The 14807-nt window shown below is 47.4% G+C and overlaps 6 protein-coding genes across 6 annotated transcripts; 3 read left to right on the top strand and 3 right to left on the bottom strand.

Annotated features, from left to right (window-relative positions):
• Positions 1–94: 94 nt before the first annotated feature.
• Positions 95–2171, top strand: E1B28_010292 (uncharacterized protein). Its single transcript, XM_043155246.1, has 10 exons — positions 95–172; positions 228–272; positions 324–541; positions 599–766; positions 826–921; positions 978–1040; positions 1094–1298; positions 1363–1539; positions 1593–1730; positions 1798–2171. The coding sequence occupies exons 3-8, from the start codon at positions 337–339 to the stop codon at positions 1517–1519; spliced, it is 894 nt and encodes a 297-aa protein (XP_043007711.1). The 5' UTR covers positions 95–172; positions 228–272; positions 324–336; the 3' UTR covers positions 1520–1539; positions 1593–1730; positions 1798–2171.
• E1B28_010291 (uncharacterized protein) lies at positions 2159–4040 on the top strand. The gene is made up of 12 exons (XM_043155245.1): positions 2159–2399; positions 2464–2525; positions 2581–2611; positions 2677–2724; positions 2783–2845; positions 2904–2994; positions 3052–3085; positions 3141–3258; positions 3312–3380; positions 3444–3465; positions 3518–3620; positions 3686–4040. Exons 1-12 carry the CDS (start codon positions 2313–2315, stop codon positions 3936–3938), a joined length of 981 nt encoding a protein of 326 aa, XP_043007710.1. The 5' UTR covers positions 2159–2312; the 3' UTR covers positions 3939–4040.
• Positions 4041–4192: 152 nt separating this feature from the next.
• Positions 4193–7927, bottom strand: E1B28_010290 (uncharacterized protein). Its single transcript, XM_043155244.1, has 8 exons — positions 7686–7927; positions 7297–7626; positions 6337–7240; positions 6099–6283; positions 5732–6043; positions 5197–5671; positions 4870–5144; positions 4193–4806 (listed from the first exon to the last, which is right to left on the bottom strand). The coding sequence occupies exons 1-8, from the start codon at positions 7785–7787 to the stop codon at positions 4627–4629; spliced, it is 2763 nt and encodes a 920-aa protein (XP_043007709.1). The 5' UTR covers positions 7788–7927; the 3' UTR covers positions 4193–4626.
• Positions 7928–8487: 560 nt separating this feature from the next.
• E1B28_010289 (uncharacterized protein) lies at positions 8488–9946 on the bottom strand. Its single transcript, XM_043155243.1, has 7 exons — positions 9785–9946; positions 9665–9733; positions 9413–9611; positions 9138–9359; positions 8926–9081; positions 8583–8868; positions 8488–8520 (listed from the first exon to the last, which is right to left on the bottom strand). Exons 1-6 carry the CDS (start codon positions 9863–9865, stop codon positions 8639–8641), a joined length of 957 nt encoding a protein of 318 aa, XP_043007708.1. The 5' UTR covers positions 9866–9946; the 3' UTR covers positions 8488–8520; positions 8583–8638.
• A 259-nt stretch (positions 9947–10205) lies between these two features.
• E1B28_010288 (uncharacterized protein) lies at positions 10206–11409 on the top strand (the record flags this gene model as incomplete). Its single annotated transcript, XM_043155242.1, has 4 exons — positions 10206–10353; positions 10404–10474; positions 10527–10626; positions 10679–11409. 4 exons carry the CDS (start codon positions 10206–10208, stop codon positions 11407–11409), a joined length of 1050 nt encoding a protein of 349 aa, XP_043007707.1.
• A 171-nt stretch (positions 11410–11580) lies between these two features.
• E1B28_010287 (uncharacterized protein) lies at positions 11581–14311 on the bottom strand. The gene is made up of 18 exons (XM_043155241.1): positions 14129–14311; positions 14035–14073; positions 13931–13966; positions 13854–13875; positions 13739–13796; positions 13650–13678; positions 13486–13598; positions 13360–13422; positions 13248–13305; positions 12975–13198; positions 12778–12922; positions 12566–12727; positions 12435–12510; positions 12309–12380; positions 12173–12249; positions 12074–12119; positions 11940–12013; positions 11581–11885 (listed from the first exon to the last, which is right to left on the bottom strand). The coding sequence occupies exons 1-18, from the start codon at positions 14286–14288 to the stop codon at positions 11714–11716; spliced, it is 1626 nt and encodes a 541-aa protein (XP_043007706.1). The 5' UTR covers positions 14289–14311; the 3' UTR covers positions 11581–11713.
• Between the last annotated feature and the right edge of the window lie 496 nt (positions 14312–14807).

Genomic DNA, 14807 nt, shown 5'->3' with positions numbered 1-14807 from the left:
AGGATCTATAATGGGATAAGTCGACGTTGAGCTCGAGAGGAGGGCGAGAGGAGTGGTGGTAAGAGACAAGAAAAGTCGGCACTTGGAGGTGCTACTTTCTTCTCACCCGCCATGCCGCGCATACTGCCCATGCCTCTGTGGCCGTCGACATAACGGTCCGAGCCGCTCTGCGGTACGATTTCTCGTGTCACCAATGCTGATAATTGTTCAGAGGTACATGTATACAGATGAGACACATGAAAGGGCGAAACTGCAGTGCTCATTCAAAAACCGTTGGTTCGCAGTTGAACTTTACATACTGTTGACAAAGCTGGATAGATTAGGGGTAGGAAAATCATGTCTCTAGAGAAGACCTTGCAAGATGGACACCACGGTCACGGTTTGATTACGGTTGTGCGACCGTGTCAAAAAGAAAAGGCGCCACTTCTATTGATGCCCACTCATCCACGTCTCGTTACATTCGATATCCTCCATACCCTCGTAACGCCCCGCTTGCCTATTCACGTTCAATACGCGCAGGTGTTCCAGGGATTTCTTGGAGGTATAATCCCCCCTTCTGGTCTTGAAATGAGGACTAAACTTTAGTCACGATGCCTAGGCCCAAATTTTACAGTTGATCCTCTCGCTGTAAAATCAGCTTTCAAGATATCACTTCGTCAGCTTCAAGCAGAGCGACCAGCGTACATCGGAGAAGGTGGTAGTGAAGGATGGTGGCAAGAGGTTGTCAGAAGGACAATTCTTCGGAGCTGCAAAGTGGATAAGAACCGTTGAGTCGTTATATGCTAGCGAGCCTCACGTCTTCAATCAAGTCTAACGTCCTCCAAGAGCTCGAATACAATCTGCCCCAAATCACCAGGAACCTCATTCATCGATTTAGTAGCAAGGAAGGTTATAGGGAATTTGAGGACGCCTTGCCTACGCGTTGGTTTCTCATTCGTCTTCACTGCTCATCAACGCATTACTCATCTATCATACAGTCTACAAACTTCAAGCAAGGAACATATTCACAGCTGCCATTAGTAATTCCGATTCAATAATGAGTGAGTGGATTAGCTTTATTCTGTTTATGGGCAGGTAATCGATAGTGTTTTAGAGTCGGTTCTCCGATCACTGAACTTCCCTTCTTTTCTCTCCCCGATCCTCCTTAGCGAAGAAGAAGGTATCGAAAAGCCTAAGAAAGATATATTTCTACGAATTCTGGCCCATGTGAATGATGAACAGCGGACGAAACACCAGCTCGATGGATGGAAAGATATCACCCCTCGTGAATGTTTGCATGTTGGTGATGAGGTTGTCGCGTTAGTTGCTGAATCACCCCTCTCCTCTCCTTGAGTGCTTGATCCTGATGGGCTTACCTTCTAGAGACTATAATGGAGCGCGTAATGCCGGATTCCAAGCGTTACTCTTGGTACGCGAACGTGACGAAGGACAAACACATCCTCCCGACGAAAAGGATCTCGTTGGAGTAAGGAAGATTAGTGGACTCGAGGAAGTCCTAGAGGTTATCTCTTCGAGATGATGCACGGTTTCTACGGGAAGGTCGGCCTTTCTCGTTTCACGTTATAAGCCCGGACTCTTAAAGACCCGATCAGTATCATTCATTGTACCTTGCCGGGAAATGATTGGAAGACGATAGCCATTCTTCATGACAAGGAAAGGGGAGAACAAGCCAAGGGCCGTATAAGAGGAGTTCAAGCACCTGAAGGTTCCAAGATAACTTCCTCGACGCAGTAAGCCATTATCTAGGGAGCAACTTTCAATGCTCCTCTGCGGCAGTGAATTAAACATTTTCGCAAGGCTAAGAGTTCTGCATAACGACGTGCCGGAGGGAATGCTGCGCCCCCCGCCGAGTCATGAAAACTTCTACGAGAGCTAGCAATCAGACCGGACCACTCTCTATTTATGGCTGGCGAAAGGAAAAGTGCGTCATTCAGAGTCCTTCCCTAAAATGACCATGCATCTACGATAAAAGCGAATCTTCGACCGCAACACTGAGTGCCGATAGACTAAACACGCAGCTGATCCTTCTTCAAGGCGAAGTTCGAGCATAGTACATCATGCAGGGCAGGTGACGGGGAAGAAAGACTAGCGGTTATTGGCGTGTTTTAGTTATATAAGAAACGGCCCTACATTGTCATATCTCTTCTGCAATATTATTCCTCTATATAAACTCGTTGACGAAAGTCGGACTCGAGGGGCTGTCGAGTAATACAAAAGTTGTTGGAAGCGCCTGGAAGCGCCCACCAAGAACCGCCACGTGAAGGTCTCGGACGGCAACACCTCCCTTCTTCCTGCTACGTTCTCGACCTCCAATGAGGCCCATTTGTCTCAGCGCATTATGTTTTCTGGTCCTAGCACAGGCTGCAGAGACTCAAATTGGGGACCAGAAAATAGATAGGGTACGTTTCCCAAGTTCACATCCTACCCTCCCAAAACAGTTAAATGTGATTCTGGAATATGCAGACTGTTCAACTTCGAACGCACTCTATATTCGCGCCATACATAGACCAAGACCTTCAAAATCGGTGGGCTATTCTTCATAATGGGGAGCACATCGTTGAGCTTATAGTTACCTCAAAGGTGGTGGGACTTTGGAGCAGATGCATACATAGTGCGTATTTTCAGGGTTTGTTTCGTGTTTCAAACTCGAATGTTGAGGAATTCCCATGGGATCAGAACACCAATAAACATATCCGACTTACTCGAGCAGACTCGTCACAAATGGTCCGTTGGGTTCTTTGAACTCGATTCCATTGCTCCTTAATTCAATGTTTTTCCAAAGGGATGGCTCTGGTCGCGGCTACCGCTAACAGCAACAAACTATGTCGTAGAAGTCGAATTCAAGGTCCTTTACTCGCAGTGCACATCGAGAAGAGCTGGGCTGATCTCTGATTTCGATACAGATTTCTGGAGACAACTCATTATACGGAGATGGTATGGCCTTATGGTTGACCCAAGAGCGAACGGAACCTGGTCCGGTCTTTGGAAACCGAAGTGAGTGTCGATAAAGATTAAAAGAGGACTTTATTTGCTCAGTTCACTTTTTTATAGACCAATTCCATGGCTTGGGGATTTTCCTAGACACGTACGCAAATTCGAATATCATCTAGCTGTTCTTGATCCTTACCCTCGAATCCCAGGTATGCGAATGCACGGCACACCTTTTCTTTGCCTCGCGTAATTGGCTACGTTGGCGACGGCGAACACGAATATAACTACAACAATGATGGTGACGGGCAGGAAATCGGAGCATGCTCGGTATGTCCCGTACGATCCTTCTCTTGTCACACCTTCTAACTATCTGTGATCAGGCCAACTTCAGACGCACAAATGTTGCTACGAAACTCAAAGTAACCTACGTCAAAGGAAAGTTCCTTGATGTACGTTACTCGTTAACAAGCCGCCTTCTCAATCACTAAAATTTCTCTTTTGTATACTGACAGGTCAAAATCCAGTACAAAGCATGTAAGCAACTATCGTTTAAACTTGTTTCATTCGATTTATCTTTAATGTACAGGGGATGACTGGTCTGACTGTTTCCGTGTTGAGAATATAACTCTCCCTAGCCTTCCTTACTTGGGTTTCTCTGCCATGACAGGAGACGTGTTTGATGCTCATGAGTGAGTTAAAGCACCATTCTACTTCACATCTCATACTGAACCACTCAATCTCTTTTCTTTACAAGCATCATCGCTGTCACAACATACTCTGCACTCACTTCAGGTCCCGACGCACACAAACTCAGTTCGAGTTACAACAATTCCTCCTCAGGCTCTTGGTCAGGCTTTTTCTTCAAGCTTTTCTTATTCGGTGGTGTCTGTGCTGGTGGGTATTATGGATGGAAGGAATACCAGAGGCGACAGGGGTATGGTAGAATGCCTAAATTTGGGGGTGGGGGGTTCGGTAGTGGCCTGTATCAGGATAGCAAGAGGTTCTGAGCTTACCCCGGGGGTTCTTATCGGATTTATTGTTTGCTGTATCGCTAATGTCACTCGAAACTAATCTTGCACAAAGGACCCGTTGTGCGTTGAACTTGGGACTATGATCAATGCGCTACCATCATCAAATTGGCGGTCACCGTCGCATCACACCGTCAACTTCAACTTAACGCCCTCTAGTTGACAGTTTCCACCGGGATTCTTACATATAATTTTCTACAGGTTTCTAGGCTATGTATGATACATGGGGTAAGGATTCGCGGGGGAACGAAACGATTCTTGTCTCTTGTTATTTTTATGGTACAATTGGAGATCTACGTGAAAGGTAAAAAACTACACTACTGAAATACTATTGCTACGTAAAAGAAAATGGATAGATATGCAAAAGCGGATGGAGGGGGGGGACCGAGAGCAGAGCATCCTGAAGGGCATTGGTGGGAGTTAGGAATCTGCCTGTGTGTGTGATGTGAGAAGAACGTTGTACCTACAAAAAAGAAATTGACTACTGCTACGAGATAAGACGGTTACTGACTACAGCTACTGGGAAACACAAGATCCAATGCAAGAAACACATGTAAAGTACTACCTAAAATGAACGAGTGGACGTGCCCCAAAATAGAAGGGAACGATGGTTTGTGGGAGAAACGAAACAACAAAAGTGGAGGGTGGCCTAAAACATGGCGTCCGATCAAACTCCGTAACGTGTGGCAAGGCGTTCTTGAATGATAGGCGGGAAGGCGGAAACTTGTGCAGCCCATCCGGCCTCGTCATGTTGTTTGAAGCCATGCAACAATGTCGAAAACATGTTGTTCAACTCTGGTGACGGAGAATTCCATCGAACAATTGAATTGCAAAACCAGAGGAGACTCTGTTGGGACACAGGCGAAGGAACTACTCAGAAACCTTCGACGAAAAGGCTAGTTGACCGTACCTTTGCAATTCCTGCCGGGTTGACCTGGATCATTGTACATAATCCTCTGAAAGCCGAATCCTTTTCCTCGTTGTCACGAATCTCATAGAGTGCCTGGCACCAAGCCTGCGCAAATTCAGGAAGATGGGGCGCCACGATGTTAGGGTGCATGAGCCCGATACGACCGATGGATACAGCGGCATTTTCGTGTAAGCTGCGAGGCGCTTTTGGGTGGAGAAGAATCGGAATGAGCCGAGAAATCAATGGATTAACCCATTGTTGGAATTCGGGATCATCTGTGAGAAATCCAATCAACAACCAGGTCTCAGGGGAGAAGTGATGACTGACCTCGACCATACCTTAATGCCACCTCACCGACAGACCACGCAGCGTTATTCGATGCACTGATAAAATCTACTTTCGGTTCGGGGTCAAGCTGAAGGGTCAATTCGGCCATGATGCCCGGCATGTATGATCGAAGAATTGTGAAGCATCCCATGGCCATATCACCGACTAATGCATAAGCTGACTGACGAACTGATGCTTGGGGATGCTTGAGACAGACAGTGAGGAGGGACAAGATGTTGGGATTGCTCTGATTGATGAACGGTGTTAGCTGCATGCCAAGTCCCTGCGTAAGGCCGGATAGTAAGTCGAGTGCAACCACAAGGAAAGATTTATCCGGTTCATCGAGGTCGGGATTTTGCTGGAATGCCTGATACTGCAATAAAGAGTTGTGGACTATAGCTGTACAACGCTCGAACACTGGGGCAGCGTAAGGAAGAAAAGACGCCCCCATAGCAATCGTGACGGAAGCAAGACACTGATAGAAACAGAAGTTTGTTACTCGTAAGGAAATTGTCGTTGTTGTGTGCAGGCTTACCTCTAAAAGCGGAATCAGGTCAACGTCGTCGTCTTTCAGCTTCGCCCAACGCGCCGTTAACGGTGGCATAAGAATCTCCACATAGGTGGGATTCGATAACTCACGACCTACAGCGTCTGCTAGAGTGCCGACAGCATCGTAAAGAATCAACATGTTCTTATGTTGATATTTTTCGAAGGCGAAAACGAGGTTACGAAGAACAGGCTCGAGGTATGGTGCAAGTTCGGTTCCTGCATCCTCTTCCAAGGTGGCAAATGCGCTGCAACCAGCTTCCTGTACACGCTTGTTGTTATCGAGAACCATTCTCAGTAACTAATGGATGTTTCGTCAAATATCCGGTACGCTGGATGAGAAGCGGTAAACATACCCCTTCCATAGTCGGAATAAAGTACTTGGTCTTGTGTTCTTCAGATATCGGCTGAGTCGTCCAACTGGCGTAACGGCCGAGAGTCCAGCAAGTTATCGAACGTACAAGCGGCTTTGCATCATTCAAGGTATTAATCAAATATGGGATCAATGTTGGAAGATGTGGCTCAATTGCCTCGATGCATCCTAGAATCGTATTTAGCGGAGCCAAACATCGTAAAAGAGGCTTGAGATATGACCTTCAGCCATGGCACCGAGTGCCAAGATTCCACTCTCTCTCTGTAACCAATCACTACTCCAAAGCTTTTCCTTTAGAGGCCCGAGCAAAACAGTCAGCAGCTCGCCACTGAATCGGACGGCCAGAACATCCAACGCAGCGGCGGCACATTTCCTAAGGTTCCACTCTGTTGACATTTCATCGGCAAATTCGTCGTCATCGAGATAATCGTCATCTTCTTCGTATTCGAGTGTTTCTTCCCCGTATGCTCCGGTGCGAGTCTTTGGTGGTTCGTTGGTTTCAGGAGCGCTAGGATCTCGATCCAGGCCGTGGGTTTTACCACCGTAGAAACGTGGTTTGATGTCCTCCTCTCGGTCAGGTACAGCAGTGTCCTCAGCATCACCTTCCAACCACAACAAGTCGTCTTCTCCGTATATCATGCAATCCAATAAAACAGGGGCCACCTTCCCTAGTAGCGGTTGCAGATAAGGTGATAAGTCTGCATCCTCGGCAAATGTAAGCCAGAACTCGCAGGCTTCAAGCGCGACGTTCTCGTTCTTGTCTTTGGTGGAATATAGCATGTACTCGGCGACATTTGCCATTTCAGGCATAAGCTTCTCGGGGCGCGCGGCGAGGAGGAGAACGAGGGCTTGACAAACGTGTCGCCGGACTGAGGGGTCATCATCGGATGCCCTTTTGAAAAGACATGCGATAAATGTATCGATGTGGACGAAGAGGGATGGAGTGCCGATGGGAACGAAGTACGAGAGGCACGCAACTGCATGCGATCGCATTTTAGAAGACGGATGGTCTGCTAAAGACAGGAACTTGGGAATCATGAAATCCAGGGGACGAGTGCCACTGATTTCAACGTCAAGTTTGCGGGGATAATCTTCGCAAGCCTTCTCAAGTACATTGAATGCAGTCTGAGATCGCGATTTAGTGAGAAGTAAAACACAGAAGGTTTTGTACGTTGACTTACCTCCTGTCTATCCAGATCAGGATGGTCCAGCATATTCACCAACTGCGAGAGACACTCTGGCCAATTTCGAGGTTCTAATACTCCCAAGAAAGCAACGATATCTTGCCCTGCGGCGTTTCGTATCATCACCGATTGGTCCTCAAACGCGCGCAGGACAGCCGCTTTAACATAGTGGGCCACTTCAGGTGACGAACTGAGGATGAGACGAGCATTATTCTTGAGGAGGTAACCTGCGATCGTTCGTATGCGGTCCTCCTGGTCCGCAAGAGCACAAAGAATATGTGCTAAGTAGGCGATGTAGTCCGGAACGCGAGTAAAACTATTTAGTTTCTGGAGAACATTCATCATGAAGCAGAAAAAATGGAAGGGTAAATGTCGATTCTACTTACTTGGGTAATGTTTCGTTGAACTGTTACCGACATATCGGTGGATTCTTGAATCGTGTTCAAAATTTCTTGCAAACCACCGGGTTGAGGTGCCCACGAAGCCATCGTGAAACAAAGCGCGTTTCGAAGGAGGAAAGGAACAGATTTAAGAAAAAAAAAAGTGAGGGAGGAGGGGATTTACTGAAAGAGGGTTTGCCAATTTCTCTTTGGCCCTGTTGATTCAGATGTCACATATTTAGTGAGTGTCACGCTATGTCACACTGATGGGCAAACATCTTCGGCCAGGTATCATACCGTTAAATACCCCCTGTCCCAACCTCAAAAGTACTAGTACTGTACATTCCATCTGACTCGTATTGTCCCCTTCGCGATACAGCTCTTGAAGTGACTGCTCTGAAAACCAAATTTGAACCTTCAGGTCAGCACATGCCGTTACTTACCGGTAAGTATATGATTGGATCAAGTGTCCGGGGTAGAGAAGTGACCGCCACGGGTCCGGGGTTCTCCTCAGCTTGCATGCTGGGCCCACCACTAAGCATTTATCTCAAGTTATTGGACGATATCAATCAAAGTAAGCCATCTCAAAACTAGGTCGGTGTTTCTAATTTTTCATCTTCTCAATGGGCATGGGAGGATTATACACTTAAGCCGGGCGTTGTTGACTTTGACTACCTACTGTGAGAAGTAACGGCGACGGCTCGTCATGAGCAGAATGTAAGTATTCGATATTCAATATTCAGCTCCTGCTTGACGCACGACGATCACCCCTAGGCATTTAAAGATTTGCAGCGATTGATTGCAACATGACACGATTCCACGACAATTTACGTGCTCTAATCTGCGGCAACCGGTATGATGTCAATTGAAAGAGGGAATAAAGATATAGGAGCCTGGACTGACGGATCATTATTCAACAACATCCAGCTCTCACCAACACCACGAATCCTAAACCATGATTACTCTGAATATCCATGCGGGTCTGTACTCGGCCTCATCCCCTCAATGACCTTGCTGACCCTCTCATATACAGCAAAGACTATTGCTTGGCCGGGAGCGACACGTAAAATACGCGGCGTTAGGCCCTTGTAAAAGGATTTGACACCCTCCTGCCTCCACATTTCTTCTCCGATAGTAACTATGCGGCGCAAAGCAGAAACACCGGGTTGTGCAGTGGCTTTTTGTAAACCTGTAGTGATCAATTAAGTTCTGGTCTGTCACCTTCAAGTCCAGTAGAAATGCTCACGAGTCTTTATGGTATCGATTGGAGCGTTCGATAGCGGACCAGCTGCTCCAGATAGTAGGCCGATCAACATGTATTGGTAGGACGGTAGTTCTTGGAATTCGGGTTGGACGCGGAGGGCAAATTTCTTCACTTCCTGGTATACCGTGAAATTTGCGCCTTCAAGATCGACCCGAGGTCAGCGGAAACTTGGACACCGTGACAGTTGGGCTTACCCTGATTTGTTGCTTGTCTGAGAGCGGTTAAAGAAACACCCCGATACAAGGCTGCCGCTCCCTCCTCTCGGACGATGGTAAAGGCAGCGTGAGCAGCGTTACGATAACGTGGGATTTCTAAAGGATCGGTCAACGAATGTTGTTGGGCTTGTAGCCGGATTTTGACCACTTCCATAGGTGTTACGACGGCGACGGCTTCAGTTGTTCCTGCAGCGAGCCCAGCTGTAGAGATGGAGTAAGAGATGGCGAGTGTACAAACAAGGATTGTCGTTCACCAAGGAAGATGTTTCCGAGGCTAGTCTGCCCAGTCTCCTTGTCAGCCAACCACCCTTTGTACGCTTCGAAACTGGCAAAACGAATGGCCATCTTGGGTACGATTCCAGAGAGAACAGCACCGAGACCCTTATACAACGCCAGGGGGGTTTCTCTTCGAACGATGTACGCGCCAGTAGCGAAGAACCCTCTAGGTTTTGTCTGAACGAGCGGTCAGTGACAGAAATCGGCATTCAGGATATCGACAAACTCACCCCGGGGACACGACCTGATCTCGAGAGCTGCATACGAACTTTGATTGTGTCTAGCGGTTGACATGCTAACTGCGCAGAACGATGAAGAACGGCGAAGGAGGAGAAGAGATATCTGCGTACCGCTTCACAGGCACCGGCGATGCCTCCTGCAGATATGTGTACTGCGAATCCAACAGGTTTCTTGTGGTTCGCTGGAGGCATTGTACGGGGTAGGGGTTAAGGAGAAAAGAGAATGGAGCCTATTAAGGAGTCCGTCTCATGAGCGCCAGCACGAACTGAGGGCCGTGCGGGGAAAGCCATTGTTGACATGTGAATGTACCCAGAGCTATCGGGAGTAAAAAGCGGGAAGTCGGGTACATAGCATTTTCTATGGGAAACGGCTGAGAGCATCCGAGTGCCTCTCGCCCGGAAGGCGTACCAGTAACGAAGATCCGACTACTACTGTAGGAGAGCCAAGCTTGCTTTTATCGCCGCAAGGTCGTCTTGATGTTCAGCTTCGACTTTCGCACGCGCTCAACCGTCAACGCCGCTACCAGCGACAATGGAACCATATAATATTCAGAACCATGTCGTGATGGAAAGCACCCTTCCAGGATCTCAAGAAATAGCCCGCGAGGCTCCCGATTTGTCGAAACTGTCGAAAGTCAAGCCAAAACGAATCACTAACGAAGCGAGGAACCTCTTACTCGGTGAGTACGCGTTCTCTCGATTCAGTTGGGCTCATCGACGATCTGTATAGACATATTTTATACCAAAAATGTAACTAACCCTACACGACTGCAGAGGGAAGAGTTGATCCAACAAGTACAAGTATGTTCATGCCCCCTGCACGTCAAAGGCGACTGGACCATCTTCAACACAGGCTCTGCCCAAATGCGAACACTTTTGCATGAAAAATCTGGACAAGTGGTTTCAGTATCAACGACAGAAACAAAAGAAGAGAAAGAACACGGATGATCCTGGTACGCGTTCTTCCAACCGTATCATTCCTTTATTTGATCTCAGAAGAAAAAGCCGCGACAAGTTCTTTATCCGCCGAAGCCATCGCATCTTTGAAGACTTTACACCAAGGAACACCACAACCTTCGCTGGAAATCATTAATTTATGGGTAGATTTCATTCACACAAAATATCAAGCGCGTCCTGAAGATGTCCGAACGTGGTTGGATAATCAGAGGCGCCAAATGGACGAATTGAGCCTGTTAACTCCGGCCTTCTCCCACTCACCTTCACCTACGGCTACCTTTCATGCCCAGTTGCCTTCTCCAATTGATACGAATGACCTGCGGTCCTGGGACGCTACCCAAACTCCCGACTCCTCGCATGCGGCCCCAATAATGTCGAACCCATACTTATACTCATTGCATCTGAACCGTGAACCATCCACTACGCGGAATACAGTACACTTTAGCTCCGAGGAACGAACCTTCCTACCAACACCGACACCAGTGCCTGAGATGAGCCAAGAGGTTGACCCTAGTCACTTTATGTCCACGACGCCCACATGCGTTCCCGCCTTGAAATTGCAGCCGCTTCCAGACCCCATCAGAACGGAATTACTCCTCGCAATCCACGAAGGCTTCACCTCGTTCAAATCCCCTCCGCGTCCGAAGACTCGGGAAGGTCTGGCAACCGAGCTCGCGCCATACCAAAAGTTGATGAACGACTTTCTGTCCCAGGTCAACGACGGATTGTTCACCAAGTGGGGCTTTCAGCCGGAGGGGGTGGTCGGGAGGCAGAGATGACATTGGTCGGCAGCGGGTGTTGATCGGCTCAGTATATGGTCATTTAAACTCGGCTCTCGTGGACTCTTATACAACGACAGAACACTGATGGCACCTTCTGCTTGCTTGACTAAGTCTAGCGGCTCTGACTCGCAACACAGAACGACCTCGAGTACTCTTCCTAATTTTTTAAACGCCAGCACCTGGGGGTTGCACTCGTGTATATCATTATACCTACTTACACGATGTTTCCCGTATCTTAATTGAGAACTCGGCCATGGAACTTCGTACGCTCAAGGAAGTTTAAGCTTTCATCAGTGTGATGTTAGGGCCCGCCGGACTCATATGCATGAGGCGACTTGATGTCGGAATCATTGTCGTTAATTTCCTCTTCATCCACCTCCCCAAGTCCAGGCGGCGACCAGACTGTATTCAAAACGAGCCACATTGAGCCACTGATGAAAAACCCAAGTAACCACGACATATAGTAGACGTGTCTACGTGACTAGTCAGAGTTCAGATGACAAAGAAATCAAAATTTAGACACTTACACCCAGGTTGTGCTCACCTGGATACGATCTGGAGTGACTGAGGCGCAAAAACCAGGTAGGCTGGGCCAGACACCCTACGGGGAGATGAACAGCGCTAAGCAAGCCGTGTACAAGTAAACCTGCCAGATACTTACCAACAACCAAGCGACGGGAGCCTTCCAATTAAGTCCGTGGCAGAACCTTCGAGATAGAGGTCATAAAAACCTTCCCAAAGAATGAGATAACGGACTTACCAGTAATCACTTGAGGAGCTTGGCTCAAAAAGGTGAGAAAGCTTGATGCGTCTCTTTCGCACTATATGGTATTCAGTCTAAATCGCCTCAATCAGTCTTTTAACGCATACTCCAAATGTGTGGCGCATAGACTCACAATCATTATCCCGGTTAGCGGTCCTAAAAACACAGCAAAACCAGATATCGCCGCAATGAAGGAATTGGCCGTCTGACGGAGACACATATTCAACAACTGCCAATCACTTTGGGGAGCGACACTTACATTCAAGATCTTCCACGGATTGATAGCAATGCCTATGATCGCAATGACGAAAGATCCACGTCGAATGTTTATATACCTGAAATCCTATTCGTCAAATAAGGACTGGTCCAGCCACGTCAGTCACCACTCACCGAGGTAACAATGCAGCCAAATCCATCCCTCCAACGACACCACAAGCCACCACATTCACGCATATCTGGGACAAAAAGAAAGCAAACGACGCGAAAAACACAGCAGCTCGAGCACCGGGTCCGCTATGTTTTTGAATGGCTTCCAAGAGGTCGTACAAACGCCTATAAAAGTGTGTCAATTGTTGGCGTTCCGCAGTAAAGGTTTTAGTTACCAGAGTAAGGGTTCATCCGGATAAAATCCTCGAGCGCAGGATGTAGTGATGATTCCCAAGATATTCGACCCAAAAAGGCATACCGGAATGATGAATATTTGACCCCACATCTGGTCCCCGGGTTGAACAGCATAACGAGAAAAATCTAGATCGTGGACAAGAAAATGAGGACATACATTGAACGGAATTTAACATACCACTCTGATAGAGAATTCCTCCAGCCCATCCGCCTATTCCGCTCGAGATCATCCTCATCATCGTCCAACTCAATTGTGAGCCTCTAAGCCTTCCAATCCCATACACCTCCTCCGGGTTCCTCCACAGTGGCCCTACGTTTCCCTCCTTTGCGAGGGCCCAGATAAAAATTGCAAATGCCGCAATAGTTACTATGACCGAGGAGAAGATGGCAGGTATGCGGTATCTACGGCGAGTTGATGGCCATCATATGATTTCTCATTTGTGACACTCACTGTTCAGGACGCAACAGAAATATGGGGAGAGAAACCGTCCAAAAGATGATGAAAGATACTATTCAGAATGCAGGTCAATGAAGAGCCAATGTTCAAAGGGTATATAGATTACCGAATTCATTAGTCTTCATCCCCGCACCAGGCCCGAACGTGTTCTTCATGTTATAGAAGCTTGCTTTTACGGTTGTACAACCATTAGAAAGGGGTTGAAAAAATAATAATCGGGAGGTAAACGCACGCCAGATAGACCCGATCATGATTTTCACCATCTGACCACCGTACCAACCTTGGACACCATACCAGCAACAAGACAAAATTATACGACTGCATAAAGCAAACCACGACCCACGGCTGTCGAAAAGGGTTAGAACATCATTCAACAAGGGAGGGAAGTCCACTTACATGCCCCAACCTGTACGATTGATGACGGCCTAGTTCGAAAATACTTTGTTCAACTGTAAGAAACCTCGGACTATGGGAAACCGACATACGAAGGGGATGTTCCATTTCCCTCCCCCATGACCATTGATAACCAGAGCGAGGCATATTCTGTGATAGATACAAAGTTGTCATACTGGCCACCTCTCGCAACAATGAAGCCCTCACATTATTGTACTTATCGCATTGACTTGAATCAGAAGCTGAGTTATTTGTTGTAAGACGCAAGCATTATTCGGACCCACCTGCGATCGCTTGTCCAACAGTTAGTCCGACGGCCACTGTTCAAAATTCAGTCAGATATCCAGATCGATAGAAATGACCTCAAGTTGACCGATTAAGGACGTACATGCCGTGGATGCCCCAGACCATTCTGCAATGTTGATAGCTTCAACACACTCCCGATCAGCGAACGTCGTTGTGATTGAATGCAAGAAACGCACCAGTCGAGAGCCAGAAAAAGAGAAAGATCTTCTTGGACCAAGTTCGACGAGAGGGAGGAAGAGGGAGAATATCAGCATTCTTGTAAGGATCAGCGTCTTTCGACGCTTGAAAAATGTCACTGAAACCACCCATTGAAAACCCCTTGAAGACGGAGGTCATGGCAGACCAGGGGAAGGGCTAAGACTTCAAGCAGCTCCATCTTTAGACTTCAATTTATTTATAACTAGCGCTGATAGAGTGCGCATTGACTTTGGAGACCGAGTCACCGTGAGAGTGGTGTTCCAAGTTTACTTGAACGACGAGTAACGACGGTCACGGTACATCCTATATATAATCCTATATATATAATCCTATATATAATGGGACAAAGAGACCTGATTATCAGCGATTATCAGCGATTATCTCCAAAAAATGATCTATGCGACAGGACCAGGGTAAATTAAAGCGGAGATTGAAATTTGCCATGTGCACGCTATCGATGTACATGTCCCCTCCCTCTGAGTCTGAGGTAGACGACCAACCACACGTGGCATCCGTCACGCGTTACCGTTTCACCAAATCGGGTAGTGCCCACCCAATGCCCTTTCATCTTTCTACTTCGCTACACATTGTTTTTCACTAAAGTTCTTCTGGAGAATCATGCTAAATAGTACTATATAGTTGCTTCTGAAGTGGTAT

This window comes from Marasmius oreades, chromosome 6, assembly GCF_018924745.1.
Source record: "Marasmius oreades isolate 03SP1 chromosome 6, whole genome shotgun sequence".
Classification (NCBI taxonomy): domain Eukaryota; kingdom Fungi; phylum Basidiomycota; class Agaricomycetes; order Agaricales; family Marasmiaceae; genus Marasmius; species Marasmius oreades.
The sequence above is the reverse complement of the archived record's forward strand: the minus strand, read 5'-3'. Positions and strand labels throughout refer to the sequence as shown.

Bases quoted from the DNA above. Each gene is read 5' to 3' on its own strand.
- E1B28_010292 (XM_043155246.1), top strand. From the start codon at position 337: ATGTCTCTAGAGAAGACCTTGCAAGATGGACACCACGGTCACGGTTTG. The intron at 922-977 runs GTTGGTTTCTCA...TCTATCATACAG, and splicing joins TGAGGACGCCTTGCCTACGC to TCTACAAACTTCAAGCAAGG. The intron at 1,041-1,093 runs GTGAGTGGATTA...ATAGTGTTTTAG, and splicing joins TAATTCCGATTCAATAATGA to AGTCGGTTCTCCGATCACTG.
- E1B28_010291 (XM_043155245.1), top strand. From the start codon at position 2,313: ATGAGGCCCATTTGTCTCAGCGCATTATGTTTTCTGGTCCTAGCACAG. The intron at 2,846-2,903 runs GTCCTTTACTCG...ATTTCGATACAG, and splicing joins TCGTAGAAGTCGAATTCAAG to ATTTCTGGAGACAACTCATT. The intron at 2,995-3,051 runs GTGAGTGTCGAT...ACTTTTTTATAG, and splicing joins TCCGGTCTTTGGAAACCGAA to ACCAATTCCATGGCTTGGGG.
- E1B28_010290 (XM_043155244.1), bottom strand. From the start codon at position 7,787: ATGGCTTCGTGGGCACCTCAACCCGGTGGTTTGCAAGAAATTTTGAAC. The intron at 6,284-6,336 runs GTCATATCTCAA...ATACGATTCTAG, and splicing joins ACTCGGTGCCATGGCTGAAG to GATGCATCGAGGCAATTGAG. The intron at 5,672-5,731 runs GTAAGCCTGCAC...TGTTTCTATCAG, and splicing joins ACCTGATTCCGCTTTTAGAG to TGTCTTGCTTCCGTCACGAT.
- E1B28_010289 (XM_043155243.1), bottom strand. From the start codon at position 9,865: ATGCCTCCAGCGAACCACAAGAAACCTGTTGGATTCGCAGTACACATA. The intron at 9,734-9,784 runs GTACGCAGATAT...CGTTCTGCGCAG, and splicing joins TCGCCGGTGCCTGTGAAGCG to TTAGCATGTCAACCGCTAGA. The intron at 9,612-9,664 runs GTGAGTTTGTCG...CCGCTCGTTCAG, and splicing joins GATCAGGTCGTGTCCCCGGG to ACAAAACCTAGAGGGTTCTT.
- E1B28_010287 (XM_043155241.1), bottom strand. From the start codon at position 14,288: ATGACCTCCGTCTTCAAGGGGTTTTCAATGGGTGGTTTCAGTGACATT. The intron at 12,728-12,777 runs GTAACTAAAACC...ACACTTTTATAG, and splicing joins CCGGATGAACCCTTACTCTG to GCGTTTGTACGACCTCTTGG. The intron at 12,250-12,308 runs GTGAGTCTATGC...GAGGCGATTTAG, and splicing joins CGCTAACCGGGATAATGATT to ACTGAATACCATATAGTGCG.